The sequence below is a fragment of the Schistocerca nitens genome, chromosome 7 (genome assembly GCF_023898315.1).
Source record: "Schistocerca nitens isolate TAMUIC-IGC-003100 chromosome 7, iqSchNite1.1, whole genome shotgun sequence".
NCBI lineage: Eukaryota > Metazoa > Arthropoda > Insecta > Orthoptera > Acrididae > Schistocerca > Schistocerca nitens.
This window is the reverse complement of record NC_064620.1, coordinates 497,992,516-498,018,014: the sequence shown is the minus strand read 5'-3', so window position 1 is coordinate 498,018,014 and position 25,499 is coordinate 497,992,516. Positions and strand designations below refer to the sequence as shown.

At 41.8% G+C, this 25,499-nt stretch overlaps 1 protein-coding gene across 1 annotated transcript in view; it reads left to right on the top strand.

Annotated features, from left to right (window-relative positions):
* The window catches only part of LOC126195105 (glycogen phosphorylase), a 171,186-nt gene that overhangs the window by 126,824 nt on the left and 18,863 nt on the right, over positions 1-25,499 (top strand). The window contains exons 2-9 of the mRNA XM_049933575.1: positions 6,357-6,458; positions 6,570-6,752; positions 8,776-8,907; positions 10,857-10,968; positions 11,053-11,198; positions 11,274-11,447; positions 11,721-11,867; positions 18,966-19,129. Of these exons, the coding sequence (XP_049789532.1) occupies positions 6,357-6,458; positions 6,570-6,752; positions 8,776-8,907; positions 10,857-10,968; positions 11,053-11,198; positions 11,274-11,447; positions 11,721-11,867; positions 18,966-19,129 (1,160 nt within the window). The remainder of the gene's footprint in view (positions 1-6,356; positions 6,459-6,569; positions 6,753-8,775; positions 8,908-10,856; positions 10,969-11,052; positions 11,199-11,273; positions 11,448-11,720; positions 11,868-18,965; positions 19,130-25,499) is intronic.

Genomic DNA, 25,499 nt, shown 5'->3' with positions numbered 1-25,499 from the left:
TTGAATGTCTGTGACAGTTCTATTTCACTTCAATACAAATTGATACAACCAGATTGACTTCACTGGGGTTTATTGATGTTGCAGTCATAGGACATTACGTTTTTCATTGTGAAGTTCACAGTTTTACAGTTCTGAACATTTACTCATAAAGCAAATTGGCACTCTTGCAAAGCTTGGGATTACTATTATGTAAAGGGTCATTAATATAAAAATGAAAAGCAAATGTTCCGACGTATCTCCCTGGGATGTGCTTGATGTTCCTTCTACATCTCTGGCTGAGTCTCAGTCCAACATAATGTGCTGTCATCCATACCCAATAAATTTTTAATCCAGTCACAAATTCTGTTTCATATCCCATGTGATCATACTTTTTCTAGCAAACGGTGATAACTGAATCAAATTCTTTGAGGGGTCAAGAAGTACTACATCTGCCTGACTGTCTTGATCCACAGCTTTTAGGATGTCAAGTGAGAGTTGGGTTTCTGATGACCAGTGTTTTGAAAACACAATAGATGCTGATTGACATCGATGAGTAATGCAAATTGGTGCCACCTTGACATTTGAATCTTAATTCTTGCCTTTCATTAGCAGTTATCTTAACCATTAGGTGATCTGAGTATCACTCCAAGCCTGACTCAAGCTTCCTTAGGCACAGACTCCCCTTCTGTTACATTTGGACAAACAGAGATCATAGTGCATAGTATACAGTCTTACTTGCACATTACAAGTTATTGATGCCTGGTTTCATGTAATGCAACTTTTATTACATTTTGAATACCGATGAAGCCACTACTTTATCACAGAGATGAAGTGATGTTTTGTCAGATTTGAAATTTGATAACAGGTTTGTGTCATTTCAAACTGCCCATTAATAAATTATAATATGAAGTAAGACTATTATGATTTGACCACTTGCTGTTGCTCTATGCCACTACAAAGTTGTGAAAACATGTAGATGGTTCTCAATTCCGGAAGAGGGTCTTGGCTCAGCCAGTCACACTTCAGTGATATCATTTCCATTACCTGCATCCATTTCATGTAAGTGAATTCAGATCATGTGGTGTTATCTGAAAACTTCTCGAGACAGCTGGATTATTCTGCTACAGTAGAAAATTTCTGAAAACTTTTTTTCCAACATTTACCAAAAGAATAAAACTTGCAGAACCTGTAGACAGGTTTTTTCAATTGTTAGCAAGTAACAGATATCTTAAATAGCCCTTCCTCTCTTTTTACAGAGCAGTTCATTACATTATTTTGTAAATAAAATAATGTAAGCAAGCATTTGACTTTAACACTGGTGAACACTGAATGTGTGGAAAACTTAATAAAATGATTTTGCTGCCAGTAACTTCAATTAGTATCTACTTGAAATTATACTATATCCCTCCCTACTTTGTCTCCTTTACAAAATCTAGAGTGATAAGTGAGGAAGAGCAGATGTCTTCCCACAGTTATTCTTTAGATGGAGCAGTCCTTTCACATAATATATATTTACAACATGTAACTTGTATATGCTTCTCAGTACAAAGCCATCTTGCCAGTGATGACTTGCTGTTAGTTCTGAAGTGACCTTTTAATGTCTGTTATCCTATTTATGTTGTCTGGAAATATAGACAGCCAGGGCATGACAAGGTTTGTACCTCATATTATTACACTGAAGTATTTGATCAATAGTCTGTCCCTCTGAAGTGAGATGCAATATACTGGTGTCAGCAGTTTCTTTTCTGTTTTCCCCCCGTTTTAAATTTACTTCATGTTGAAAACAACTAAACAAAAGGTTATAATTTATATAAAAAACAGCTACCAGCCGCATGTATGGTTTAAAAAGGTTTACTATCTTCAGACCATGACCGGTTTCGGATTTTTCTTTACAAATCCATCTTCAGATTGCAGATTACAAGCATTCTTAGTTGGACCTAGTTTTGTTTATGTTGTTCGTTTGCTGCAGAGCTGTGTAATTCTGCCTGACGAAATATTCGTGTGTTTATGTTTTCGAACGCAAGCTTAATACACTTTTCAATATGCACTATGTGAGTGCTATTCCAGTCAATGGACGTCACTTTCAACCTCATGATCTTAATTACACACGCAGCACACACGAATAATGTTTACAAGACGTGGCCCAGCTTCACATTACAAACGAGAACAATATTTGCAAAGAACTTACAGTCATAACGATGTTAACTTACAGATGCTGTATAGTCGATATGGGTACAGTAAAATACACTCCTGGAAATTGAAATAAGAACACCGTGAATTCATTGTCCCAGGAAGGGGAAACTTTATTGACACATTCCTGGGGTCAGATACATCACATGATCACACTGACAGAACCACAGGCACATAGACACAGGCAACAGAGCATGCACAATGTCGGCACTAGTACAGTGTATATCCACCTTTCGCAGCAATGCAGGCTGCTATTCTCCCATGGAGACGATCGTAGAGATGCTGGATGTAGTCCTGTGGAACGGCTTGCCATGCCATTTCCACCTGGCGCCTCAGTTGGACCAGCGTTCGTGCTGGACGTGCAGACCGCGTGAGACGACGCTTCATCCAGTCCCAAACATGCTCAATGGGGGACAGATCCAGAGATCTTGCTGGCCAGGGTAGTTGACTTACACCTTCTAGAGCACATTGGGTGGCACGGGATACATGCAGACGTGCATTGTCCTGTTGGAACAGCAAGTTCCCTTGACGGTCTAGGAATGGTAGAACGATGGGTTCGATGACGGTTTGGATGTACCGAGAACTATTCAGTGTCCCCTCGACGATCACCAGTGGTGTACGGCCGGTGTAGGAGATCGCTCCCCACACCATGATGCCGGGTGTTGGCCCTGTGTGCCTCGGTCGTATGCAGTCCTGATTGTGGCGCTCACCTGCACGGCGCCAAACACGCATACGACCATCATTGGCACCAAGGCAGAAGCGACTCGTCCCTCCATTCACGCCTGTCGCGACACCACTGGAGGCGGGCTGCACGATGTTGGGGCGTGAGCGGAAGACGGCCTAACGGTGTGCGGGACCGTAGCCCAGCTTCATGGAGACGGTTGCGAATGGTCCTCGCCGATACCCCAGGAGCAACAGTGTCCCTAATTTGCTGGGAAGTGGCGGTGCGGTCCCCTACGGCACTGCGTAGGATCCTACGGTCCTGGCGTGCATCCGTGCGTCGCTGCGGTCCGGTCCCAGGTCGACGGGCACGTGCACCTTCCGCCGACCACTGGCGACAACATCGATGTACTGTGGAGACCTCACGCCCCACGTGTTGAGCAATTCGGCGGTACGTCCACCCGGCCTCCCGCATGCCCACTATACGCCCTCACTCAAAGTCCGTCAACTGCACATACGGTTCACGTCCACGCTGTCGCGGCATGCTACCAGTGTTAAAGACGGCGATGGAGCTCCGTATGCCACGGCAAACTGGCTGACACTGACGGCGGCGGTGCACAAATGCTGCGCAGCTAGCGCCATTCGACGGCCAACACCACGGTTCCTGGTGTGTCCGCTGTGCCGTGCGTGTGATCATTGCTTGTACAGCCCTCTCGCAGTGTCCAGAGCAAGTATGGTGGGTCTGACACACCGGTGTCAATGTGTTCTTTTTTCCATTTCCAGGAGTGTATCTCTTTGCTATTGTATGAAATTAATCTAAAACGGAATAATAAAATTACATACAAATAAGATTACAAACATGATATGTAGTACAGAATTATTGTGTGTTACTAATTAGTTGTTACAATAGTAGGAGATAAATTCTTATATATGACATAATATGTGATGCACGTGTTTTCATTATGCTATTTTTCAATGACGTATAAACAGTTTTTGGGGCCTGTATACTGAATGTTTTTTATGGAATATTGGGCTTAAGTTATTTAAAAAAAGTAAAAGCTTCTTCAAAGTTATTTAAGAAGGGGGTGTTAACTGACTCTGTCTGTTCATTCAAAATGAGATCAGGGAACCTGTTTTTATGTGTATGAATCTCAATCTCCTCTAGGAGATTCAATGTGAAACCTTTGTCTTTGAGGTATAATATCTGCAGGTTGTTTTCTATATTTTCAACTGTATGATTGTTTTCTGCAAGATGGGTGGCAAAAGCAGATTTGCTTAGGTTTTTCAGACGTAGGGCATCAAGGTGTTCCTTGAATCTTGTTTCAAAAGCTCTACCTGTTTGGCCAATGTAGAATTTAGGACAGTTGTTACACTTGAGTTTATAAATTCCAGATCTTTTATGGGGTATGCTACTGTGTGGGAGTGAGTGTATGACTCTTTGTTGGAGTTTGTTATTGGTAGAGAAACTAATTTTGACATTCTTCTTCTTGAATAAGTTGGAAATTTTATATGAAAGTGGGCCTATGTATGGTAGGGCTACATATTTTACTGATTTTTTGTCTTTCATAGTTATTGTGGCTGATGCTTGTTGCAAAGACTTATTGCTAGCAATTTTTACTTTTGTTTTTTGAGAAAGTGTGTCTATGATTGAAGCATCATAGCCATTATTTTGGGCAATTAATTTAATTATGCTGATTTCTTTATGCTGTTCAGTGGGGGTGGGGGGACTTCATGCATACAATGTAGCATTGACCGGAAATTAGCCATCTTATGTTGGTTCGGGTGGCAGGATGTGTTACTGATGGTAACATCTGTGGTTGTTGGTTTTCGAAAGATATCAAAATGGTGTTTGTTATTTATGTTTGATATTTTGAGATCCAGAAAATTGATGCTATTATTTATTTCATGCTCCACTGTAAATTTGATGTTGTGTAATTTGCTCAGGTCTTCAGCTAAGGCATCAATTTCGCTGCTGTTACCATAAAAAAGTAATAGTGTCATCTACGTATCTCTTGTAGTAAATTATTTTACTGTTCATTTGGTTATTGGATGAGAAGAACTTTTGCTCAAGATGGTTAATGTAAATATCGGCTAATAATCCAGCAAGACTGCTACCCATTGCAAGGTCATGATTTTGTTTATAGACTTTATTATTGAAGTAATTATTAGACAAAATGAGTGTGAGGATCTCTATTAACTCGTATATTTCTGGTAGATTGATCTTTTTGTGTTTTAAAAGGTTACTTTTTATTATGTTAATTGTTTCGTCTACTGGGATGTTAGTGTATAGGTTTACAATATCTAGTGAGGCAAATCTATCTGTTGGTGGTATGTGGATGTCTTTGATATGTTCTATAAGGTCCACTGTGTTTTAACTGTATAACTATGTTCGAACATGTAGTAAGTGGTAAGGAGATCCTTCAATTTTCTGCTTATGTAGTATGCTGGGCTGTTTCTTGAGTTCACAACAGGGCGTATGGGGGAATTTTCTTTGTCGATCGTAGGCTGTGACCGAAGTTTCGGTGCAGTTGGATTCATGGTAATGCAGTCCCGAATTTCATATTTATTTAAAAGGGATTCAAAACTGTTGAGTAATTTACGAAGTTTAGCTTAAAATTTTGCTGTGGGGTCTGATTCTAGTTCTGTGAAGTTACTGGACTGAAAAAAATTCAAGAGTTTTTTCAATGTATTCTGATTCATACAAAACAACAACTGAATTTCCTTTATCAGCCTTTACCATTCCTATCTTGGAAGCCTAATGGTTCATCATGGGGCTGTGTGTTAGATGCCTGCAAAAGCTTCACCGTAGCATGCATAAGTGAGGAAAGTCACATCTCATTGCACAATATACTTTTATATATTTATTTGATAGTTCATTGTAAATTTAAATTGGCTACTATCATATCTATCATTTACCAAAATAAGTATGGAAACTGCCTAGGAAAACTGTCCAATAGGCCAGCTTGCCAGACTAACTGTTGTTAATGTGGCACATCTTAATTACTGACTTGTCTTACAAACAAACACATAAAACATTGCAAGATGCAAGCAGAGTAGTACTGGTAAAGAAAGTAATGCAAATTATAATGTTTTTCACTCAAAATTTAATTAATTTTTAAAATGTATTGAGTTTTCTTGAGTCAAATCAAAACCTCATATATAAATTCGTCATTCTTTTGCAACTAGAAATTGATGATATTCCAGTACATTCAGCTGTTCTCCAACAGCTTTGCAAATCGTTCCTTTAGAAGCAAATCTATGTTGGGTTACTGCAATGATAACTATGAGTTAAGTCAACCAATTCTATTTGGTTCCATGTTGTGTATGATTTGGGTGCCACTGACAGATATGATTGATATAGAGTTAATACCATACTGAAATCTGTTGCTTTATAAACTTACATTACTGTTGTCTGGCTGATTTTCCTGCTAGTTATATTATACATGGACATAAGCATGCAAAATAAGTATGAATTGTCATATACTTGAAGTGTTGATGTAAATATTAATATAGATTTTTTGTTGCAGAGGATATACTACCTCTCACTGGAATATTATATGGGCCGTTCCCTTCAGAACACAATGATTAACCTTGGCATACAGAATGCATGTGATGAGGCAATGTATCAGGTAAGAATAACTTAATGTGTGCATTTTATTACACAAAAGGGGATATAATTTTTTATTCTTAATTTGTTTTCTGTTGCTGTAGAATAAAGAAAAGTAATGTTATTCTTGCAGCTGGGGTTAGATATAGAAGAGTTAGAGGAACTTGAGGAAGATGCTGGTTTGGGTAATGGAGGCCTGGGGCGCCTTGCCGCATGTTTCTTGGACTCGATGGCAACACTTGGGCTTGCTGCTTATGGATATGGAATTCGATATGAGTATGGTATATTTGCTCAAAAAATCAAGAATGGAGAACAGGTTTGCTGATATTTTATTTAATTTTTTTGGCAGTTGACACTAATGTTAAAATGTTTTATAAATATTTGCGTGATTAGAAATCACCTAGTTTATGAAGTGCTATCAGTAAAACATATTGTGTTGAATACTGCTAAAAAAGCCTTCTTTTGAGAATCCACATTTGCCTACTTTATCCACCACTTTGTAAGTATGAGAGAACATAAAGATGAATGAAATGGAGACTGTGAGTACTATTGAAAATATATATGGTACTCAAATATGTCTTGCTGTTTATACTCCAATCCTCCTCCTCCTCAAAGTTCCTATGTCTCTCCCACTTTTATTCAAATGCACCCTCTACTGAATATTAGTGTGATCTGAATTCAGGTTAGTGATCTAAATATGAAACAGTTATGAAACTTTTACTCTTAGTTCCTTGTTACTAAAAGATTCATCTCGTTAATCCAAGAGGACAATCAGTAACTTCTGGCCTCGAAGTGCCTGTCTGGATCATCTCTAGGTGTGGCTATTTGGTATAATGTCATGCCTCTTACTTACAAACCCCAGAAATGGGAACTTCACTACCAGGGCTTACATATACAAAAAATAAAAGTTGAATCTATGGCATACAGTATTAATAAAATTTCATTTTTGGGGAAAAGAGAGATAGGAAGGAGAGGATTGCAGGTGCTGGAGGAAAGGAGTAATCACCCTAGGAGAAAAAGAAAGATGTGGGAAGGAATCAGAAGGTAATGTAAACAAAGAGCCAAAATTTAAATTGCAGGGTACTTCTGATAATGAACTATTGATAACTGATAGATCAAAGGTGAGTGATGAAATATAATGCATTAAGAGGTAGATAATGGTAATGAGAAATAAATGATGTCAGGAAAAACATGATAAAACTATGGGGGGATTAAACTGTGGGGAGATAATAAATAAATTATGCTGTTAGGCAGGCAGAGGGAATGTTAAAGCAGAATGAAACAGGAAAACCAAAGAAGCAGAGAATTAGTTTAAATTAAAATACATAAGCTCTCACAGTCCAGCTAAAGGTAAAGTTACAATTTCTGCAGCTCAGAGGCCCTTGTACTTGGAAGTAGAATCCAAATATCCAGATGATGACAGTGTAGCAAGTGGGCAGTCCTAGCTGTCACATTCTGTAACATGATCAGTGATGGGATATTGAGTGCCCTTGATTACTGCATATGTTGTTCTGAGGCAGGCACCTTGTTTATATGTTCAGACAAGAAAATAATAAAATCCTAATTTTTACATTGTGGTTGGGAGAAAGGATAGTTCTGAGGGGAAAGACGTAATGGTAGTGGACATTGACTAAGGTACAGTTCCAAAACATGTTATTTTTCAAATGTTTCTTGATTTCTAGGCTCTCTAGTTCTTGAACTGATAGAAGTTGAAAGACTTCGAGCTGCTAATGTTTACAGTGCAACAACTGTTAGTGAATGTCACATTTTGTTGTCTGTTTGTTTGGTTCAAAATAAATGTTGAAAAATTCTGAATGTATTGCGGGTAGCTACTTGGGGAATGAGGGTCACAAACAAAGTGAGATGTAAGTCACTTTTGCTTCAGTATATGCTTGATATGGAGCACTAATAAGTGCAGTACCAGCACTATGTGAAGAGGGCAAAGTATGTGCCTCCCACACTTCTCTTCTGATAGCAGCAGCTATTATGCTGAGTATAGCATTCTTCCATTGACTCCACACCCAATTCTGTTGGCAACTAAGGACAGCTTAACAAATAGCAGGGATTCAGTTTTATTATCTCACCTAGTAATTCTCAGCATACATCTCACCTTGTTTGCTGGCTAAACTTCAGTTTTTTAATGATTTTTCCATATCTCTATGTAAGAAGCAAACACTGGGAGAAGTGTAACTGTTAAACAGTAAAACAATACTGAAGACTGTACAGGGTAGCGTAGAGTAAAATCGATTAAGTAGGCATGCCATGGGCTTCATTATTAAAAATTGTTGTTAACACAAAATATTACTTTCTTTTTTGCACAATGACAATGTGTTCGTCAGGTTGAAGAGCCAGATGACTGGTTAAGATTTGGAAATCCATGGGAGAAGGCACGACCGGAATACATGCTACCAGTGAACTTCTATGGGAGAGTGGAAGATACTCCCCAGGGCAAGAAATGGGTTGATACACAGGTCTGTTTTTGATGTAATTCTTTATTTTATGTATTGCTTTAAAGCAGACTACTTAGTATTTTTTTATGAAGTAAGTTTAATTAGGTATTTGTTGCTGCTCTTGGACTAATTTCTTTAATTGACTATTGCTGCAATTAATGTCAATAAATACTGTTAATTTCTAAGTTCCTTTATCTTCCAATATCCATTTGACTTCAGTTACAAAGATTTGTTAAAAAGTAAAGAACAGTTAAGAATAGGAGAATTGACCAAAGTCACTTCTTGTTATCAGCATCACTTTCCATTCTAGCAAAGTAATATACTGAATCGGAGAAAGCTAAGTGGCAAAGACGTTATCTGAAAGACTCTATGATAATTATATTGTTGACTCGGAATATTGCTCTCTCTGTGGTTTACTCGTAACTAAGGGTAACTAGAGTTTCCTGTTCGCTTCTTTTGATGTTATGTGGAGAATTGTACAAGAGACACAATAAACCATTATTATTTCATGAGAACAAAGGTGAGCATCATGACCTTTATTAGTATTTTTGGAAGTACTGAAATAGCAGAATTGTTTCAGATTGAATGTGACATGTACGGGAAGAGACGTGGACAACAGCACTCGAACCTGTAATCTCATGTATGAGTAGTTGCTAAAAATATCCAGCCGTCTCTCCCAAGACTCTTCATACTCGCAACAAACAGTAATTCTTTTAACAGCACTATCAGAGACAATTTTATCACGTTGTTACGACCTTTTACTGCGAGCATAATACATCGACAACAGACAAACAAAAAATAGACGAACGCCGGCCGAAGTGGCCGTGCGGTTAAAGGCGCTGCAGTCTGGAACCGCAAGACCGCTACGGTCGCAGGTTCGAATCCTGCCTCGGGCATGGATGTTTGTGATGTCCTTAGGTTAGTTAGGTTTAACTAGTTCTAAGTTCTAGGGGACTAATGACCTCAGCAGTTGAGTCCCATAGTGCTCAGAGCCATTTGAACCATTTTTGAATAGACGAACACATAAAAGAATCTACCACACCATCCACAAAGTGCTGTAGGAAGCTATTACATTCCTTGCTACCCATCCAGAAGTGACTTTTATGTACATCTTGTTTGAATCCACAAAAGGATCCCTCAGTGAAAATTCTGTAAGCTACCATTTGTCTTCATTCTTCTTTCCTGTATTCCATTATAAATTATCTGAAATACAAAACATTCTGTACCTTTCCAGTAAAATATTTTTGTTTATTATCATTTATCCACTTCAAGTCTATTTACATAACATTCTCCACGCTAATGACAAATCCTGTAGAGTCTTGCTGTGGTATATCCTTATTTCTCCAACTTTCTCTCTTCCCATAACTTTCTCTCTTGGCATAACTTTGTCACATAACATCAAAGAGGTGAGTGTCCAGCTCACAGCAGATGGTAAAAGAGAAGCAATACATGCAACTCAGAGGTTTGTTGTGACAAGTTGTACAATGCACATTCCACAACAAGTAAACTAACACATTATGTAAAATAAGGTAAAGGTAAACACTCACTGTAGCTGATGGATGCATGGAGCACTGCTACACATAACAGAAAACAGCATTCACAGTAGTTTCGAGCACTAACTATTTTCGCAGCAAGAATACACTCACATGCCCAACCATACAGACATGCCCACAAACATTCCCATAGCCATGGTGAGAGTCCATTTTCTGTTATGTGCTCCACATATTGATTCACTATAGGTGAGTGGCTGACTTTCCCTTATTTTACATATTACTGTATATAGAAATTGCCATTATTGTTACATTAGCAGGCTTATCAGCAGACATTATTTCTGTATATTATTCACAAATGAAACAGGAAAGTGGGGGCAAAATGATCATTGTACTCTACATGTCCTCCACCCCAAACTGTAAGGTAGCTTGTGAAGTGAATATGTAAGTTTGTAATGCAGTTCAACAATTTTGTTCCAGATTGTGTTTGCAATGCCATATGACAGTCCAATTCCAGGATATGGTAACAATGTGGTCAATACTTTGAGACTGTGGTCAGCAAAGTCACCTGTTGAATTTAACCTCAAATTTTGTAAGTGTTGTGAATCGTGATTTATGTTTGACCAAAACAAATTATTTAACTTTCAATAGGGTACATTTTTCTTTTCTTTTTCAGTCAATGATGGTGATTATATTCAGGCTGTATTGGACAGAAACCTTGCAGAAAATATTTCACGTGTATTGTACCCCAACGATAATTTCTTTGAGGGTAAAGAACTAAGACTGAAACAAGAGTATTTCATGTGTGCTGCAACCCTTCAGGTAACAGCTGTGAAATGTTTTGCTGATTCTGGTGGATGTGAGAAGTGATTTTTGATGATGTGGTATTTTTGACAGGACATAATACGTCGTTTCAAGGCCTCTAAATTTGGCAGCCGTGATGCTGTGAGAACCTCATTTGATCAATTTCCAGAGAAGGTTGCAATACAACTAAATGACACTCACCCATCAATGGCTATTCCAGAGTTGCAACGAATTCTTGTGGATGTTGAAGGTTTACCTTGGGAGAAGGTATTATGCTGTGATTTCTTCTCATCTGTGACTTTGTAATTGTTTTCGGAAGTGTTTGAAGAAATTATCTCATGGAAGACAATAGAGATAACTTCAATACTCATTTAAGATTTTTAATAACTTTACAGTCCCTATAATGCTTTCCCGACTGCAGATTATCTGATATAATGGTCCCTAGATGTAAGTTTCCTGAGTATTGTTGTAAGAATGATGTAGATTTGTATGAAGGCACAGAAATGTATGTACATGTATAATGAAACCCATTTTCCTTAGGCATGGGATATTGTGGTACGTACCTGTGCATACACAAACCACACTGTGTTACCTGAAGCTCTGGAGAGGTGGCCTGTGCATATGATTGAAAGAATTTTGCCACGGCACATGCAGATCATCTACCACATCAATCATGTCCATCTTGAGGTAAGCTAAATGCTTAATCAGCATATCAAAATAGCGGTTCGATATGACTTGGACCCTGATATCCTTGATTTTGAGAGCCTTATTCATACACCTGAAGGATGACTTTTAGAAGGAGATTTAAGTCTGAGCACTATTCCTGATAAAAATGGGAAAATTATAGCAGTCAAATTAAATTCACTGATATAGTGCAGTTGATAAGAAAATAGGAGAAAAGATAACTTCAGCCTCTTTCTCTCATACGTTTGCCATTTGTAATATACAGCACTGAGCCAAAAAATTATGACCACCGGTTTAATCGCATGTTGGTCCACTTTTCAAACAAAGTACGGCAGTGATTCTGCTTGCCATGGATTCTACAAGTCCCTGATAGGTTTCCAGAAATATGTGGTACCAGATGTCTATTGACTGGTCACTAAATTCCAGCAAATTACAGGACGGTGGTTTGTGGGCATGCAGCTGGTGCCCGACGTGTGTTCCAATGGCCACAGGTCTGTGGCATTTGCTGGCTAAGACATAAATATGAGTTCACTATCATGCTCCTCAAGTCACTGCAGCACGATTCTCGTCTTGTATTGTGGAGAGTTATCCTACTGGAAGATGTCGTCGCCTTCAGAGAAGACTTCAATCATGAAGGGGTGCAGGTGGTCCACAGTTATGTTCATGTTGTTCATTGCTGTCACGGTGTCTTTGAGAGTAATACCACAGGTCCCATAGAAGCCCAAATCAGTGAACCCTGTAGCACAAGTCTGCTCTTGCCGGCCTGCATCTGTGACACGGTGCACCTTTCCAGGAGCCATTCGACTGGATGATGGCATTTAAGGGCCCAGCCATCAACCTGTTGTATCAATAAATGCAATTCATTCAACAGGTAACAGGTTGCTATTGATCCATGGTGAAAACTCAGTGATGCTGTGCCCACTGCAATCATAAGTGATGATGTTGTCGGGTCAGCACAGGAACATGTAGGGGTCATGTGATGTGGACCTCCATGTTCAACAATAGTCTTTGAATGGTGTGTTCCTGCACTAGCATTGTATTCTGTCATCAGATCTGCCACAGATCAGTGCGTGTCCTGGATTACACAGTGGCGGATCCTCCGACCTCTGTGTTTTGTGATGAGACCTGGACGTAAAGTATCATACAGCCTATGCGTTATTCCATTATCCTTCAACCGATTTCCGTAGGTGTTCACGACAGTAGTACACAAACAGTTGACCAGCTTTGCCATTTCAGAGATTCTCATTTCCAGCTGCTATGCCACAACAATGTGCCTTTTGTCAAGGCCACTTATATCAGTGGATTTTTTCACCACAGGGGGCTCACCACTCTTTGGTGAGTTCATACTTGGCTACCATGGGCCAAGCCTTTGCAGGACCACTTCCCTTTCTGTGCTGCATGTCTGTCCTTCTGCTATCCTTTTTCTCCTCCCCTGGGGAACATGTCCGGGATGTTTTTGGGAATGCATTCTGATGTTTCAATAGTCTGGCATTAGAATAGCCTGTAACCTGTTTTTTCTTTCTTTCTTCATTCCCCATATCATACTCTTCCTGCACTTGGGCATTTGAGGTTCCTTTGTTTCTGAAGGGTGGCCCACACACTTGATTCATAACAGGTGACTGTGTAATGCATAATTCCCAGCCCCGGGTCAACAGGTAGGGTTCACACGTACCCCTGGTGCAGGCGAGGCCCAGGGGGGTGGGGGGGATCACTGTCTGAGCTGTGATGTTTCCAGATTGCCCATTGGTACCTCTGTCAGAAGATCGGAAGGTGTGACTAGAGGTGTGAACAATCGTGTAAGGTGGGTGAGCCCACCTCTGAGAGGGGCCCCAGTTGGAAGGAGCATGCCATCAGAGACGCTGGAAATCAGGGGGGATTTTTTTCGCAATGAGTCGCTCACCTTCATCTCAGTCTGTGTAATGTGTAATGTAAACAGACTGCTAAATATTCAAAGACTCTCCCAGTCGCACCTCAGTTCCTCGTGGCATGTTGTACTGAAGGACGTCAGCCCTTTTCTACAGTTAATCCTTTTATTATTCAGAAAGATGTGGATGCAGTTACTGGCTCTTTGAAATCTTGCTCTCATCAACATAATACTTTCAATCCTAACAATTGCTTACAGCTGCTCTCCTACACAGGTATCCTATTGTGTAGATGTCCATCAAATGCTGAATTCTTCATGTGATATTATTTACACTCGGCTGCTTGATGGTCTGACTGAGGGAGAAATCAAAACTTACCTCCCTGATTAGTGCATGACTGCAGTGCACTGGGTAATGAAAACAGTTGGTGCCATCTAAATCCCTAGGCACACTCTTTTTCTCACTTTTGACTGAGTAGTGCTTCCATCATAGATCAAAGCAGGCTACAAAGTCATCACAGTCTGACTGTACATTCCAAATCTGATGCATTGATACCAGTGTCCATGTTACAACCACACTTGAATGTTATGTAAAAACACTGCCAAATGTGTTACTTGTGGTATGGTTGCCCACTAGGGCGATTGCCTTTCTTCTCCTCCCCACTGTATCAATTATAATGGAGACCATGCCGCCTCATCCTGAGAATGTCCCATTATCTCAGTGAGTGGACCATACAGGAGGTGTGGCTGAAGTCCCTTTCCCTGTCGCTCGCAAATTGTTGGTTAGTCGAAAAGCCCTGTGTTTTACCGTCAGGCACTTACAGTACCATTCTTGCTATGCATTGCTCCATGAAGGACATGGCCACACAGACTTGTAACTTCAAATTCAGCACTGCAGTTATCAAATAGCCCAGTATCACTGTAGCATCCCTGTCTGCTTCTCCTACAACTGCACATGAAGCCACCAGATCTATGCCCTTGGCATCGAAATCCTACGCATCACAACCGGCAGGCCACAAAAGGATGGAAGGAACACTTCTGCAGTGACTTCTTACATTCCTTCAGGCATCAGGCATCTGAGCCTTCATCTGCCAATCACAAAGGCTCAAAAAATCAAACATAGACAGTCTTCTCCTTTGCCAATGCAGAGATCCCCCTTAAACAGTGTTATCGCATGATACCCTCAACTGGCAGATCTCCATTTCATTGGTGCACATTGCCAACCATTTTTCTGTCCTGGAATCTGCAGCCTGACCCAAAGAGAATGCTGATGACTCTATAGATGTCCTCCAGCCTCTGCATCCTCTAGCAGTGCGTCTTCAAAGGCTGGCACTCGGCAACTAACACGGTACAACCCTTCATTTTTTTCCTCCTTCGCTTTCTCCTCCAATACCATGTTTGGGGCCTTAAATCCAACAAGGAGGAATTACAGATGCTCTTGGAATCACAGGGTCCACTTGTTTTCTACCTCCAGGGAACAAGCTCCGAGGAATTAACCTATCCCCAGTGATGTGCCATCTTCCTCTCAGCCCTCTTGTCACAAGGAGATCATTTCAGACAGTTATATTGGGGACTCTCATTTTAGCCATTGCCACTTGTTAAGCGGTGCTCACCTACCACTTTGTGCTCATCGAAATCAACCTTTGACAGTTTATCATTTTGTGACCGAATGCCCCTTTCTTAACCATTTACATTCTAATGTCTGTTTGCCGTCTTGAGTTATTGGCTGTTTCAGCGAACAACACATAGACTGTCAACTGTATTTTACTTTTTATCCGTCATAGTTTGGAACCTCCATTGTCTCTATGGCATATTTTGTGGAGAATCTCAAAGAGGAAGTCCTTTTTCTTAGCTCTCTTTCCTCCCATTGATTGGTTTTAGCTCCTTTTTTGTATTAGTGTTGTAAGGTTCTAACATGGGCGCATATGACTAGTTGTTTTTACACCCTAAAACGAAACAAAACCGAATCGCTGGATCTCTGCATTTGTGGCACATATCTTAGCTATAATGACTGCCCATTTGTCTGTGTTCTGCTTACATTCTTTCCTTATTGTGCCGCATGTCCGCAACACCACCAGGAGGCATTCAGCCTCACAGTGGGTAGTGGTCATAATGTTTTGCCTGAACAAATTTCCCCTAAATTTTACAGGAAATGTATCATTTCAGTCTTTCTTATAAACAAAAGTTTCTTCAGTCTAGTCAGCATTACAGCAGCTCTCTCTCAAATTGTTGTTTTAAAAATATATATCAACTGTAACACTATTAGAAAATTTATAAAAGGCAATGACTATTCACATAATGCACCAACACCTCTAGGCTCCTCTCTCCTCACTGACAAAGGAACTATTAGTTCCAATGACTCCTGTAGTCTGTCACTTTTACTTACATGTATTTATCGACAGTAAACACATTTTTCCATTTGAAATTACATACTAGTCAGTCATTCTCTCACATAATTTATTAGTTTTTTTTTCAGTTAAATTTCCCTTCAGTACTGCTACAGAGTTCTCTCTGTCAGGGATAATTTTAGTTCTTCATTGAACGAAACCAGCTCACCCTTATAAATAAAGGTTGTGATGGCTCGGACTTCTATGTACAACTAAGGTTTTCACTGTGAATGAGAACATCACAAACTGATTTTTGACTATTGCATCATCAGGTACAAAGATACATATGAGGTGCAGTGAAATTTTGTTGGATCAGAGATTTGAAACTAATGCATCTACGGAGTATCTCCATTACCAGAGATGAAAAATTTTAATCTTTAATCTAGGAATAAAACAAGAGGGATTACTTAAGTGTAAATGCAATGTAAGATTATTTAACTAAGATAAAACATATGACAAATTAATTAATAAACTACGGACAAATTACAACAGTTGTACACAGAAGAAAATAATTGAACAATAAACTTTGGTTACATGTTCCAGAAAGTATGAGGATACTATGTAGATGCACTAGTTTAAAATCTTTGAGCCAACAAAATTTCACTGCACCACGTACTTCTCTATGTACCTGATGATGACATAACAGCCGAAAACTGGTTTGTGAACAAATAATAAATATTGTAAAACATTACACCAGTATTATGTGTTTTCATTCATAATGTATAAAATAATCTAACGGTTGATAGTGGAACTTAGGTTTTTGTTAAACCTCAGTCAGATTTGTGTTGGTGCATAGCAGAGAGAAAAAGGTGAAGCTATAATGCAAGGGAGAGTGACAAAACAGGGAAAACTCTTTGTAATCCTATCTGGCGTCAAGTCTGTCTCTATACCAAAGCAGTTCTCTTGTAGCTGGCATAGAGATTTTATATCACTTCAAAAAACTCAAGCATAAATTTCACTTACGTCGAGATAGCTATTTACTTCATATTTATATCTTATCTGTTCCCTTCTGTTTCCCCATCAAAGAATGCAGTATTCAACAGTTTACTCAGGAGACGAAATCTGTAGTAATCTCCTGCCTCCATTTTTAACTTAGAAACATGAGCAACAGTTCACTTTTTGTAACACTGGAACTGCACTGTATTGCAGTTAGAAGGCATTGAATCCACACAGATTAACTGCCAAACCATACAGTTCCCATGCACAGTAACACATTCATTTTTCAATTCAACATCCAAGTTAATAATTCCAAAGGAGTGGAATTCACAAGGCATGACCTTGCATCTCAGTAGGAAAGGGAAGGATAAATTGGCCAGGATGATAGCAAAATAATTTGGGGGGGGGGGGGGGGGACACTGAAACTCATGAAAGTACCTCTTTTTCAGGCTAAGATCACTATCCAATGATCCAACATTGAATGAAATTAAGCTTAATGAGAAGCTCAGAAAGGCAGGTACTAGATATGTTAAAATATCACAAGATTCTCATAAAAGTGCAGTGAAAAATAATGTTAGTATACGGCATTAGAATATCAGGAGATAAAGATCACTTGTCTTCCCCATTCTGTTATTCTCTTCCAGTTCTTTGCAATGTTCATGTAGGAAAAAAATTCTTTTCTCTTCTAGTTAATTTCTGAAACTCTGCATTTTTGTTTTTAGAGAATATTACTCACAGTGGAGTATTTCAGGGACTGGAAATTAATTACATATTAAAACCAACAGCTGGACCAAGATTTCATTTGCCTTTCATTATCTGTAAAAGCCCAGTGCCAATTTTAAGGATTGTGGGAGAAGCATGTGCTATGGTTATTGTAATAATATATTCTTAGCCGCTAAGGGGGCAATACATAGGGAGCTAAAGAACATCTCTAAATTCTCCAAATAATACTGGTTTAAAAACTTTGTAAGCTGGCTTTAGTGGCATACTTTCTATCAATCTTAAAGTGTGACAATTCATGTTTTTTCAACATTTCTGGGACACTCTCCCATGAATTGCACAAACCTGGGACCATTTGTGCTACCCGTTCATGTAGATTCAGTATCCCTTGCTACTCCTATTTGGGTTTTGTAAACAGTATCCTTTGTAGACTTACAGCATTTTCCCGGTATCCTGCCAATGATTCAAAGTCTGCCACCTGCCTAATATAACTGAATCTAAATGACCATACCTTTTCATATCTCTAGAAGCTGTTGTTCCCAAGTATGTAAAAGTCGACTACAGTTGTGACTCATGGATACAACCACACATATGCGAACAAACCAACCTGCAGCTACAGGCAGGGAACCAAGTGGCAGCTGGTATGGAAAGGTAATGGAAGGCACGATAGATGAGGGAGACAGGGGGCGCTCAACAGAACTAACAAAATTAGAGCTGAAATAATGTATGATCCTGAGGAAGTTCTCAGTGTCACTGCAGTTGTGGGGTAGTGTTCTTTTCCCTTACACTGGAAAAATGTTATATCTTCAAAATTAATTAAACATGTGTGTTGTGTTTGTCATTGTACCGCACATCAAAACAACTATGTTTGCTCATTGTTTCCATCCTGGCAGTTCCTTTATTGTATAACTTTAAATTTGTTTTGACCTGACATATACTGCTAATTTATTGTTGAAAATGAATGAGGAATACTACACATCTGTCAAAGTGCAGAAATTCGTGCCAGATGCTGATGGAGTTGAGTTCTGCAAGTCAGATACTCTGTTCACCTGTGCCAATCCCTACTCAGCATTAGAAACTGAAATTGGTCAGAAATAACTCATCTATTTCACTGTCTTCGTATATAAAAATAATTTTGTTTTATTTATTGTACTTTCTAAGTTTATTCACATGTCTCTCAATTCCTATTATTTACAGGAGGTTGGCAAGAAGTACCCTGGAGACCTAGACAAACTACGACGTATGTCTCTGATTGAAGAACATGGTGAAAAGAGGGTCAACACGGCACATCTTTGCATTGTTGGTTCACATGCTGTAAATGGAGTTGCAGCTATTCATTCAGACATTCTGAAGAAAGATGTGTAAGAACCTGTAATTCTATATAAGCATTTATGTTATTATGGGACCTTATGATAAACACACAACGTTAGTATTGTATGCTGTGCAAAATTAATACGGACGTACTGATAGTAAGTTTATGTACAACTGAGTTTCATAGTAAAAGGTTAACTTTCATTTCATTTCATTCCAGGAAAAAAATAAGCACTGGCATAACATCAAATGTTTGTCGTTTACATTTTTTTGAGTTTGAGAAGATGGGACCTGGGTAAACTGAAAGAACCAGAGGTTGTAGAGAGCTTCGGGGAGAGCATTAGGGAACGATTGACAAGAAAGGGGGAAAGAAATACAGTAGAAGAAGAATGGGTAGCTTTGAGAGACGAAATAGAGAAGGTATCAGAGGATCAAGTAGGTAAAAAGACAAGGGCTAATAGAAATCCTTGGGTAACAGAAGAAATACTGAATTTAATTGATGAAAGGAGAAAATATAAAAATGCAGTAAAAGAAGCAGGCAAAAAGGAATACAAACGTCTCAGAAATGAGATCGAAAGGAAGTGCAAAGTGGCTAAGCAGGGATGGCTAGAGGACAAATGTAAGGATGTAGAGGTGCATATCGCTAGGGTACAGGAAAATTAAAGAGACCTTTGGAGAAAAGAGAACCAATTGCACGAATATCAAGAGCTCGGATGGAAATCCAGTTCTAAGCAAAGAAGGGAGAGCAGAAAGTTGGAAGAAGTATACAGAGGGCCTATACAAGGGTGATGTTCACGAGGACAATATTATAGAAATGAAAGAGAATGTAGATGAAAATGAAATAGAAGAGTTTGACAGAGCACTGAAAGACCTAACTCGAAACAAGGCCCCGGCAGTAGACAACATTCCATTAGATCAGTTTAATAAGCCACGGCTGCAAAATACTAACATGAATTATTTACAGACGAATGGAAAAACTGGTAGAAGCCGACCTCAGAGAAGATCAGTTTGGATTCTGTAGAAATGTTGGAACACGTGAGGCAATACTGACCCTACGACTTATCTTAGAAAATAGATTAAGGAGAAGCAAACCTACGTTTCTAGCATTTGTAGACTTGGAGAAAGCTTTTGATAATGTTGACTGGAATACTCTCGCCCCCAGGGGCTCAGCATTCATTTGCTGAGTACGGGCTTGGTGACCCCGGGGTCCTGAGCTGGGGACTGGTCAGCGCCGCCAGTCTCCTGTCACCGTAAGCCCCAGACATGCTTCAGCGACCACCGTATGGCGCAGCGGTGGAATGTTGTGTGCTGCGGGGAATGGTAATCTTGGCTTGATCGCCTGGATTGTGAGGAAGGCCAACCTCTATAAAAATCCCTCAATCTTACGGTGTGCTCCACGCCTATAAGACGCATGGCTGTTGGGGTGGAACAGTTGCAAGCGGGCAACCTCTGGGGCACCTGCCGCACCCCAGTTGTATAAGGCTTACTCAGGCACGCGGGGCTCTGTCTGAGCAGACCTTTAGTTCCCTAGCTGCTCGTGGGACCGCAATGGACCCTTCGACCTCTACATTTCCCCCTAACAGTGGATTGGGTGGGCCACTGGTAGGAAAACACACCCCATCGAAAAAGCGACTTCGTGCTGTGAGTCCTCCAGCGCCTGGTGTTGCTAGAGATTTATCAGACTGTCGTAACAGAGCACATGCTGACAATCAGAATGTGTTTTTTATTATTAAACGGAAGGAGGGTAGCTTTGAGAGGGTTTCTCCCTTTTACATCCACAAGGGTCTTGAGGGAATTGCAGGAACACTGAAATCTGTGAAGCGACTGCGCAATGGGACTCTGTTAGTTGAGACTTCTAGTTCCAGTCAAGTCGCTTCTCTTCAGAAAGCAACTGGTCTCGGAGAGTATGCTATCGAGACCGAGCTCCACTCCACTTTGAACTATAGTAAGGGTGTGATGTTTAAAGCTTTCCCGGCGTACTGATTGTTCCATAAAAACACGGGAGAACTGCCGGATATCAGTAACTTCCTGCCACAATATTTCAGCGCAGAGTCTTTTGGCCATCTTCAGGTGAGTGCCACTGTAGTAGAATGCCAACTATAGTAAGGGTGTTGTGACATGTAGGGACTTGGTGGATATCCCCACAGACGAGTTAAAATCTGAGTGGGCTGATGAAGGTATTGTTGACGTGCAGCATATTATGAAACGAGTCGATGGGGACCTAGTCAAATCCGACTCGTTTATTCTCATGTTCAGTTGCCCGAGACTCCCAGAGCATGTTAAAGCGGGGTTCTTACGTTTGTCAGTACGGCCATATTTCCCCAACCCAATGTGCTGTTTTAAATGTCAGCGCTTTGGGCATACTACGTTGGGGTGCAATGGGATAGCCACTTGTGGTAAATGTGGTCAGCCTGCCCATGAAGGAGCCGATTGTTCATCGCCTGTGAAGTGCGTGAATTGCTCTGGGAGTCACCCTGTCTGGAGCCGGGTCTGCCCCATCTATCTCGAAGAACGGAAGATACAGGAGATTAAAACATCTAAGCGCATCCCCTATGATGAGGCCAAGAAGCTCTTTAAGGCCATGCAACCTCCTGTGTTTACAACATCTTTCGCTTCCGCTCTGAAAAAACCGGTACAAATGGCCACTGTTGCTATGCAAACGGAGGTTGCTAGTGTTAGCACTAATACCTGCATTTGCCAGTGCACTTGTGCTGCTGCGGTTGTTTTGAAACCTGCGGCTCTCCCCGCTACGTCGGACAAGGCCGTGGTTGCTGACATTGGGGTACTTCCTGCCTCTCCCCATATGGCACCTTCTGCCCAGGCGAGTAAAGCTCCAACTGTTGACAAGGCTCTGCACTCTAAGCCCCCCAAGAAAAAGATACCCAAGGTGAAGGTTTTGCCATCTGAGGAGACTAGTCAGGGTCGGTCCCATGACGACAACATCGTACTGTCTTACATCTCCCGTGGGTCGTCATCGGAGCTGATGGACGTTGATGTCGACCGGGGACGATCTTCTCGCCCCCAGGAATAAATCTCCGGCCAGTAAGGGCTCTCCTCCAAAGCACAGAGGCAGGGTGAAAGTTCAGCCACCCTGATCACTGGCTCCCATATTACAGTGGAACCTGAATGGGTTCAGGACGCATGTGGCCAAATTACATCTCCTTGTACAAGAGTGCCCTTTGTGCTTATGTCTCCAAGAGACACATTTTCGGGCCACTGATACTCCTTCTTTATGGGGCTATACCGTATATCGAAAAGATGATGTGACGGGGGAAAGGGCAAAGGGTGGTGTTGTGGTTTTTGTCTGTGACATGCACCACTCATCTGAGCTCCCTCTCATTACAGACTTGCAAGCAGTTGCAGTTGACCTTCTTGTGGGTCGGAGGCTCACAGTCTGTTCAGTTTATTTACCGCCCCAGGATGCATTAGACTCTGAGGCTCTCACAGACCTTATTAGCCAACTCCCCCACCCATTTCTTCTTCTGGGGGACTTCAATGCTCATAATGTCTTATGGGGCTCTTCGACTACTTGCCCCAGGGGTCGCATTCTGGAAAGCCTCATGATGTCTGAAGAACTGTGCATCCTCAACTCTGGTGATCCCACTCATTTCTGTACTGCTTCTGGGTCGTCGTCAGCTATTGACCTTTCCTTTTGCTCTCCAGCACTCGCGGATTCTGCTCTGTGGGAGGTTGCTGCTGACCTCCATTCTAGTGACCACTTCCCCCTTTGGATTCACCTCCTGGATGAGGCTGTGGCATTAACAGTGCCGACCCGGTGGCACCTCTGCAGAGCTGACTGGACACTTTTCAGCCAACTGGCTGTTTTGGAACACCGTGCCAGCGTCCACGAATGGGTAGACCATGTTACAGCCGTGATCTCCCATGCTGCTGAATTGTCAATCCCACGGTCATCCGGTCATCCCAAGAGGCGTCCTGTCCCTTGGTGGACCACTGAATGCTGCTCAGCCATCTGAGCCCACCGTGCAGCTCTGCGCCGCTTCAAGTGCCGTCCCTCAGCTGACAATCTTGCAGCCTTTCGGGTGGCAAGGGTCAAAGCGCGGTGAGTGATTAAAGAGACCAAACGACGGTCATGGCAATCGTTTTTGAACTCCATCTCCCATTCCACTAGTTCTACGAAAGTATGGGAAGCCATCAGGAGGATTTCCGGGAAACTCAGCCAACTACCTGTCACGGCATTGCTGTATCGGGGATGTCTCCTCACGGCGCCGAGAGACATTGCCCAGACACTGGCCATACATTTTGCGGAATCTACCGCCACTATTAACTGTGATCCAGATTTCTGCCGCTACCGCACTGCCATCGAGAGGGGTCACTTGGACTTCCGGTCTCCAAATTCTGAACCCTACAACTGCCCCTTCACAATGTGGGAACTGGATTCGGCACTGTCTGTGGCTCAAAATACTGCGCCTGGTCATGATCAAATCCGGTACAGCATGCTGCAGCACTTGTTGCTGCCATCCAAGGAAGTCCTCCTGAATTGTTTTAATATGATATGGTTATCCGGCACGTTCCCTGACTCATGGAGGGAGGCGATTTTGATTCCCCTCCTCAAACCGGGGAAGGACCGAACGTATCCCAGTAGTTATCGAAGTATTGCTTTGACGAGCTGTGTCGGGAAGACGTTGGAATGCATGGTCAACCGTCGCCTGGTTTGGCTGCTCGAGACCAGACAGCTCCTTAGCCCCTCTCAGTGTGGCTTTCGGAGATGTCGTTCAACTATAGACAACTTGACCCTGCTTGAGGCGGCCATCCAGCAGGCCTTCCTACGTAACCAGCATTGTCTAGGTGTATTCTTTGATATTCATAAGGCGTATGACACTACTTGGCGCCGCCTTATCCTCAATCAACTCCATCAGTGGGGCTTTTGTGGCCGTCTCCCCATCTTCATTCGGTCCTTTCTTTCCCACCGCCTCTTTCGATATTGGGTTGGTAATGTGCTATCTGATTTGTACGTACAGGAGAATGGTGTTTCTCAGGGAAGCGTTTTAAGTGTCACCCTCTTTGCCGTCGCCATTAACAGTATCACGTCCACTATCCGGAGTCCTGCCCAATGCTCCTTGTTTGTGGAAGATTTTGCTGTTTTCTGTTCTTCCTCCAGTCTTGTCACTGCTAGTCGGCAGTTGCAGCTTACGATAAAGCAATTAGAGGCACGGACTGCGAAGACGGGTTTTACCTTTTCTGCAGACAAATGTGTGTGTGTTCATTTTAATCGTTCTCGACGTCCTTTTACCTCCCCTGAATTACGTCTGAGGGACACCATTCTTCCTTTTAGAGACACTGTGAGGTTCCTGGGCCTCACTTTTGATTCCAATTTGTCTTGGTTGCCTCGCCTTAAAGACCTCAAGGTGCGGGCCCTGAAGGCACTGAATATTTTGAAGTGTCTGAGCCATCGGTCCTGGGGAGCAGATCGGGCGCATCTGCTGCAGTTTTATAGGGCTTTTGTCCAATCGCGTCTTGACTATGGTTGCACCGTGTATGGGTCAGCAAGGCCTTTGTATCTGAAGATTCTTGACGCAGTACACCATGAGGGTATCAGGCTGGCCACTGGTGCCTTCCGTACCAGTGCCATCCCCAGCCTGTGTGCTGAGGCAGGGGAACCGCCGCTCGCCATCCGGCAGAAACTCTTCATGGTGCGACGGGTGTGTCAATTCCTTGCCTGTCCTACCTCCCCTGCGTACCCTACCATTGCCCGACCGCCTATGGAACATCTCTTTTCCAGTCGTCCCAGGGCAACGAGACCATTTGGGAGTCCTGCCAAGCATTTGCTTGAGTCCCTTGGTGTGGAGCGTGTGGCCCCCCAACTCCAAGGTTTTACCCGCCTGCCTCCCTGGTTGCTCCAGAGGCCCAGCGTCCTTTTAGACTTGTCGGAGTACCGGCGGAGCTGCACTCTTGCGTTTGTTTTTAACCTCCTTATTTTCCGATATTTTACACCAGCATCCCGTCCATGTACCAGTATTTACGGATGGCTCTAAACAGGGGGACTCTGTTGTTTGTGCTGTTGTTTTCCCTGATCGAGTCGTCAAGTTACGGCTTCCTGCGGCGTTTACCATCTTTGATGCCAAATTGTTTGCGATCTTGTGGGCATTGGAGCAGATGAGATGTGTTCCCAGTCTTAAGTTTCTCATCTGTTCTGACTCCCTGAGTGCCCTTCAGACCATGCAACACTTGTACCCAGCAGATACGGTCGTCCAAAACATCCATGATGCCCTACTTCACCTGCAACGGCAGGGGAAGGTGGTTTCTTTCTGCTGGGTGTCGGGGCACGTGGGTATTAGGGGAAACGAACTGGCAAATGTGGCTGCCAAAGATGCATGTTCCCTCCTTCAAGTTGTTGAATGTGCCGTCCCCCTCCATGTTGTTACCTCCCTCCTGCATTTTCGTGTTATGCATCAGTGGGAA